Source organism: Geospiza fortis, unplaced genomic scaffold (assembly GCF_000277835.1).
Source record: "Geospiza fortis unplaced genomic scaffold, GeoFor_1.0 scaffold94, whole genome shotgun sequence".
Classification (NCBI taxonomy): domain Eukaryota; kingdom Metazoa; phylum Chordata; class Aves; order Passeriformes; family Thraupidae; genus Geospiza; species Geospiza fortis.
Window position 1 is genome coordinate 1020201 of NW_005054394.1, and position 7426 is coordinate 1027626.

A 7426-nucleotide genomic window follows, 5' to 3' on the forward strand; every position below is an offset into this window, starting at 1 on the left:
TCTGTTGGTATCTCCTGATTCTGAAGGCAATTGAAAGAGCAGCAAAATTGTGGAGAAACTGAGACAAGAATCCTACACAACAGTCAGCTGCCTAAAGGACTCTGGAAAAAGTTCCCCTGGAATGGAAAGGTGATGGCACAGACTATTCCTCATCCTGCACCTGGAGAGATCCACTCTCTGCTCTCCCTACATTCTGAAAAATGGACATCAGTGGTACACAGTTACTGCTTGCTGTTGGCAACAAAATTAAATGGGAATTGCAGCTTGTTCCATGATGAAGACACTAAATCTATCTGCATGTATGAGCCATGAGGTTTTATATGTGCTGTCAGAGGCAGAATGTTCAGGGGGAAATGGAAATTTTATTAGAAGAGAAAAAGGAAACTTTCAAACGACACAGGCTAGAATATAGCTGGCTTCTTTTTCCACTGTTTTTGATTCCAAATTGACCCCTGTGATTAAAAAAAAAAAAAAACAGACAAAAACCAACAAAACATCAAGGGGATTTAACCACCATGAGTTTTCTTCCAAGTCTTTCTAAAAATGACTGAAAGAGCAGTCAATGTTTCTGAATTACTAATATTTGTCCATGAGGAAAAAAAGAAAAGTACTTGAAGCTCCAAAATCCAGCCACACTATGAAGCTCTGACTGGCATCTTACACGTAGTCTTTTACCTCTTAAACTTGCTTTGTTTGTATCACTGCAGCATCTCACAAGAGCCATATTGATTAACAGCAATTTAAACAAGCTGGAATCCTTAAAGCAAACAAACATGGTTCAGGCAGTAATGCTTCCTTCTCTCACAAAGGACTTGTAGAAGACAGTGAGCCCATCAAATCTGCTGTGCCTGTGACATCCAGGTCAGTTCATGCTGGGAAATGGCTTCTTGACATGAGGATTGTGAACGGGTCTCATCACGAGGATCTGAGGATTTGAAAATCCTGCCCTTTCCATATTGCTGCAATGAAAGGTCACATGAGCTGAGGGAGCTCAATTCCCACACAGACATTTGGCATTCTTGGCTCTTTATGAGCCACAAGTCCAGTAATACTCACGTGGGTAAAGCAATTCATGTTGGTGAGGGGTACTGTGGCCCAAAATTCCAGTGCCCATGCCACTGTGCCCAGGACACTGTGCCCAGGACACTGTGCCATGTGCTGCTGCCTTGGAGGGCACCTCACTGGTACCAGCTGGTGCAGAAAGACAAGGGGATACATCTTGGATGAAGCTCATCACTGTTGAAGGGCTTTCACTGGCTCAGAAACTCATCTGCTTGGACATTCTGCTTGGACAACTGGTGCACAGAAGGGAGGACATTTAAATGATGATTTTTTTTGCCAGAAACTCCAACCAATGTGATACATTAAAAATTAAATATGCCATTTTCCCCAAGCCTGATCAAAATCCCTCGAAGTCTGTGGCAAGAACTCCTCTGGTTTCACCAAGGCTGAAAGTGGATCCATAATCCATGAGTCCTGTTTTCATCATATTGAGAAGAAAAGACCACAGTTTCCTGTTCTTCACCGACTGAACTTGGATTTATGCTTTATCTGTCCTTGAAGCTCTAATGCATTGATTCCAGCAAAAATCTGTGAGTATAAAACCTCCACTGTAACTCCCCTCCTCTCACTGCCTGGGGGTACTGACATCAATATACTCATTTCTCCAGAGATGTACATGATTTTGAAATCTGTCTCATGCTCTAAGATCAGCTTGGACAGATGGTGTCTTTGTAGGTGCTGCTACAGAGCAAAAGATTCTTAGTGTATAATGAGTTAAATTCCAAACCATGATTTTTTTTTCTATTTTGAATAGAGACCTTGTAAAGAGATACTGCATTTTTAAACTTGTAAAAAAATTAAGAAGAAATTTTTCCTTGGGACTTCTGAATATTTTCCCATAAAAAAAGGTAAAAGCTACCTTCAAAAATTGTTTTGTTTGTGTTTGTTCAAATACAATATAGGAGTTGTTATTATTGGTTTTGACTACAAAAGCATACCAGACAGAAGCTAAACTTTGGTTAATTTTTCCCCTTTTATAAAAATTCTGAATTTAGGGTTTGTCATGTTAAAAAAAAAATCACATTTGTTGCACAATTATAAAAGGCACATATAAATGACTTGAAGAAAGTCCACTTTCCAATTTTAAACTGATTAAATAATAATAAAAAAAAAAAAAAACAGTCCAGAGTATTTTCCACCAAAATACCCCAAAAACCCCAAAAATTACATATAACCAAATGAGACAAACAAGTGGCTAAAAAGGCCATTTTTTTCCTGGAGCTTTCAGTATTATTTTCTCCATCATTATGGCTGTGTAGGAAGCAATATTAAATAATACATGAGATGATTTGATTCATATTTTCTAGACACTATCAATGCAAAATGAGGCAATGGTTGAAATATTTACTCCTCCAGGCAACTTCATCATGGTTTTCCTTAATACAGCATGAAAACAGAAGTAATAAGAGAACAGAGAAGAGGTGGTTCAAAAAGAAGATCAACAGCAGAAGTGAATTCATTTCTTTGAGGTAATCCTTACTATGATGTTCACAGCTGCCTTGGCAGATTTCAAGTCCCAGAAGTCATTTTCACTCTTCTTCAAGGATCTGCTGCCTTGCTCGAGGAGAGAACAGACACACAGACAGCAGTTCCTGTGCTCACGCTTCCTCTAATTGCAACAGGCAGATCTTTCATCAGTAATTCAAGAATTGAGCCATAGAGCCTAAGCAGAGATTAATTTATTCCAGCTGATTGGCAGCTCCCAGCCATCCCAGGATGGGAAATCATGTGCAGCTTGGAAGCCTTGGCCTCGTCCCTGCGGCGTGAGATGCTCCAAACTCACCAATGCAGATCCACGCATTCAAACCTGGCTGGTGCCCAGATCATCTGCACTGAGTTTTGTTCTGCTGCATGCTGGAAATTGCAGCCCCCACTTGTCCCCATGGCCAGGGTCATCTGCCCTTGAAAAATTTTATTTTCTCAATGGAGGCAAGAGTCAAAGTTATATTGAACTCAAAATCCCCATCGTGGACGCCGGTCTTCCGGAAAGCCCCACCTGAAGTGTTGTTTTCCCAGTAATGGTGCCAGTGTCCTTTGCTGTCTGCTCCAAAGCCATACACATTCACCTAGGAGGGAAGGGAGAACTAGTGTTATGGACTAGAAAGCAATTGCTCTTCATCTGAAGTGCTGAAGAAACTCCTTCTTCTCAGTGTATTTACAGGCAGCAGCACCTGAGGTGTTCAGGGGCATCTCGAGATCTTCTGCTGCATGACAGGACCACAGAGAAACAGGCCAAGGCCTACCCAGGGCATGTGACATCCTAAGCTATGCTGAGACACCACCAGACCTCAACTCAGAGGGAAAAGGAGATTTCTATCCATTAATTCTTGTTTATCAATAAGAAAATGCATTCCTATCCCTTAAGCATGACTGACCTCAGGAGATCTGTGGCTTGGGATGGGAATCTCCTCTTCAGCTGATTTAAGCCACAAAAAATGAAAAAAAATTTGGATTGGTCCTGGTCTTCCAAATAATGACCCATGGTGACCACACTTATATACTTGACCATATGATATTTGCAGTTACTTCAGAGAAAGATGGATTTTATGTTCTTTGCTTGTGCACCCAGCTACAGCCTCTCCTCTCCCAGAGGCTTGTTTGCTGATGGCTATGCCTGTCTCCTCTGATGGTAACATCCAAACATCACCACTGATTTATTTAAACTGAGAGTGGTGGTATGTCTGACTAGATTAGAACAGGTCATAGCCCCAAACCAGCTCCCTAAATCAACCACAACCAGGTTCATTCAAATATGAGCTATTTCTAAGTTGTTTTTGGAAATGTCAGAGCCCTGTTCATTGCCTGCTTACCAGAAAACAGGCTCCAGCCAATCTGCTGTGACTATGATAGAATTTCTTCCAGTATCTTTAGGAGTATTTCCATCACCTGTCCAAGCAAAACTGTCAGCAGCAGATGTGTGTCCAGAACAGGAATTTTGCCAGCAAAGTGACTTTGATGTCCCATTCTGACAAGCCCATACTTGCAGGACTTTGTAGAGCTGACCTGGCCTTACTCTAACTAGCTGAGTCTCCAGTCACCTTGGAGCACCTCACATCACTCAAAGCAGGGAATTTCCCCAAGTGACTGCTGGAGCAAAGGACTTACTATAACCTACAGTATAAACCCACAAGCCTGAATTTAAAAATAGGTGACAAAACATAATTCAAACTTTCACTAGCAAGATGGGCACAGATACCATTCACGTTTAGATGTCTTTTGATACCAGCTGGAATCGCTGTTTATGTTTAATTATATTCTCCTGGAGTACATCAATAAACCCCACGATTTGCTGACATTAAAAAAACCCATCACTGGCACTGGAGCATGTCTGCGTGCTTCTGAGGAGTCTGCACATGTCTGAAGAGAAGGTGGAGAGGGGGAAACAAAGGCTGAGTGAGTGGCCAGGGGTTATTCCTGGCTCTTCAGTGTGAAATGTCCTGATTTTTATCCATATATCCACATACAGACTTTACCTCATCACATACATGGAGAGCAAACATCAAAGACAGAAGGCCTGTGGAGGGGTATCTCCCATGATGCTCCAGCCAGTTTTCATAGATGTATTTCATAAAAGCTGGATTATAAACCAGGATCTAGGCAAAATTGGAGAGAAAGACTCATTAGTAAAATACCCTGGGGAAAAAACAAAGGTAGCACATAATTCCTAAAGGACACTGGGGTAGGGGACTGGATAAGAAAGGAATAATAGTAATTCCTTGAAGGCAAATAAAAGGCAAAAATAAGTCCCATATTAAGTGCATTCAGGAATATTTCCCATGTGCAATTACATATCAATAGCCCTTCCTTGGTCTTGATATCCCTCCTGCTTACAGTAATGTAAATCCTGGAGATTCCTACTGAAACCAATGGGAATGAAATGGCACATGTGAGATGGAAATTAGGTATTGGCCATTCAACTCTCCCTGCAGCACCCTGCAGGTGAGCTCTGGGGAGTTGGAGTCCTGAACAAGGCAAACATGAGATGCCATGACACGTTTTACAGAACCATGGATTAATTCAGGTTGGGAAAGACCTCTAAGACCATCAGCTCCCATCAGTTTGAGTGGGAACATAACAACAACTGCCTCTTCTGCACAGCGTGCCAGCCATTTCTTGGTATCTCTACAGGTATAGATTTAAGGAAACCACAGGCCAAATGCAACTATCAGGAGGCCTATCAGGTCATGTATGCTTATTTTATCCTGTTTTTCAAACGCGCCATTTTTCTATGCTGTATGTTTTTTTTTTTCTTACAAGACATAAAATGCATTTGCTTATCTCACAAAGGTCATCTCCCAGAGACGAGCACTTAAGATAAGACCTGAGAGTATAGTAAATCCAAGGACTGGTAGGAGCCCTTGGTTTGAACCCCTCCCCTGAATGAGGCAAACAGAGACTTTTCCCTCCACGCTGTGTTCGTAATTAGAGTGACAGCATTTCAGTGGTATGTGGTTAGCTGCAAGGCTTTTCCTTTTACAAAGTCAGAGGTTAATTGCTGATATTGCATCTGTGTGTAATCTCTTCTCACAGGCTGCTTTGCATTGCACAGTGTGGGAAGAAACACAGGCTTCTCCTCTCATGCTCAGGAAGCTGCTGCACATCACCATACCCTGGGCTGCTGCCACTCAGCTGTGCTGAGAGTTTAACAACCTGCCCTGCTGCTTCTCACAGGGGTCTTGCAGAGGTTATCCTGTACCTCACAACAGGTCAGGATGAGCTAAGGGATTATTTATTGCACCCTAGAGGTCCATGGTTTGAAGCAAAGGAAAATAAACTGATACTAGCTCAGGGTCTCACCTGAAGGCTTGGAAAAACCTGGCTTCTTGAATGAAAGGTGTGTGCCTTAATTTGTAATTTTAATGTTCTGGAACTAATGTCACACTTTAACAGCCCTTGATGGACTAGACAGCTGCACTTTGGAAATCAGTCTCTCCAAGGGCTGAGAGAATGAGACCTTTGTTTCTCTGGAAGCCAGAGGTTCTTCCTGGTTATAGGAAGAGCCTGCCTGGGTTAAAGCCTCAAACCATGCAGCTACAACAACAGAAGTCTTTGCACAGGGGCTGAAGTTCCTCCATGGAAATTAACATCCTGCCCCATGGCAAATCCTGCCTCCAGCCTGTCCCTGTCTGTGCTCTCATACCAACTGTGCTTGAGCATTGCCTGTGAGAGCTGTAACACACCTGGAGTAAAACCTTGCTGGGCTTGGCCTGAGCTCAGCCTCCAAGCTTGTTTAATTGGGTACAGGTAATTACGGCAGCTGTGGGCTAAGGGCCTACCACCAGGAATTCTCCACTGACCTGAAAACACACAGTTTATTTGTTCAGTTCACTTAGCTCCTTATTACAAGGAACTGACCTGGCAGGCAGGAACACCCTTGGTGTTCAAATATTAAAACTATTCAAGAAAACCTCTGAAGTCTCTCACCAGTATCATTACATACAAATGGCTGCAATGGGTAGGAACAGAGCAGTTACTGTGGAGGACAATGCTGCACTTTTAATGTTCCTGAGCAGCACCAGAGGAAGTGATGCAGCCTTCAGAACAGAGCTCATGCAATGGCATAGCCACAAAAGCAATTTCTTTCCAACCACAGTTATTTAGTGGTTGATCTATGGCCTAAAAGGCCCACAGGAGCCAAATCTTTAGCTTAGCTGAGCCTTTTAAAGTGTCTGTATTTTGGCTGCAACTTTTTATGAATGTCAAGGGCTTGCTTGCAGTCTCCCAAACAGACAAAAGACCTACAAATAAACTAGCAGAACAAATTCCCAAACAAGCACTGCTTACCTTTTCTTTTTTGACTTTGATTTTCCTTGGAACTGGAACATATGTGCTGTTAAAGAAAAAAAGAAAGACAGCACCATGATAAACAAAAGCCCAACTTATTAGTATTTTCATGTAATTCCAAACAAAGAATATTCTTCACGTACAGTGATAAATTCAAATTATTCTAAAGCAGTAAATTCAAGAAGTTGTTGTAAAATGAAGCTGCAATTAAGTAACACAGCAGGAAAAAACCTGAGCTGTCACTGAAGCAATTTTACAGGAAACTATTCCATTCTTAAATATTCAAGTTAATTATTGACAATAGGACACAGAAGAGTTAGTTGAGACTGTACTGTAGAGTCAATACTATGTGGAGCTCAAGACTTCTAATTCTTGGATTATTATTGTTGCAGTCTTTGCTCTTTGATGATGGGAAAGACTTTCCATTTAATTTCATGGCAGAAAAACCTTCTCCCACCAGGGGGAGACTTTTCCTCTCCTAATACTCGGAGCTACCACATGATTTTCAGAGCCGGTGGCAGCAGAGCTCACCAGTTCTGTGGTTATATGGAACTCGGGCATTCCCAGTACACAGCCCCTC

The 7426-nt window shown here is 42.0% G+C and overlaps 1 protein-coding gene across 1 annotated transcript in view; it reads right to left on the reverse strand.

The window, feature by feature from the left end:
* Nucleotides 1-6: 6 nt before the first annotated feature.
* The window catches only part of ST3GAL1 (ST3 beta-galactoside alpha-2,3-sialyltransferase 1), a 25559-nt gene continuing 18139 nt past the window's right edge, over nucleotides 7-7426 (reverse strand). The window contains exons 4-6 of the mRNA XM_031060884.1: nucleotides 6847-6892; nucleotides 4536-4655; nucleotides 7-3128 (exon numbers count right to left, since the gene is read on the reverse strand). Of these exons, the coding sequence (XP_030916744.1) occupies nucleotides 2955-3128; nucleotides 4536-4655; nucleotides 6847-6892 (340 nt within the window). The 3' untranslated portion in view covers nucleotides 7-2954. The remainder of the gene's footprint in view (nucleotides 3129-4535; nucleotides 4656-6846; nucleotides 6893-7426) is intronic.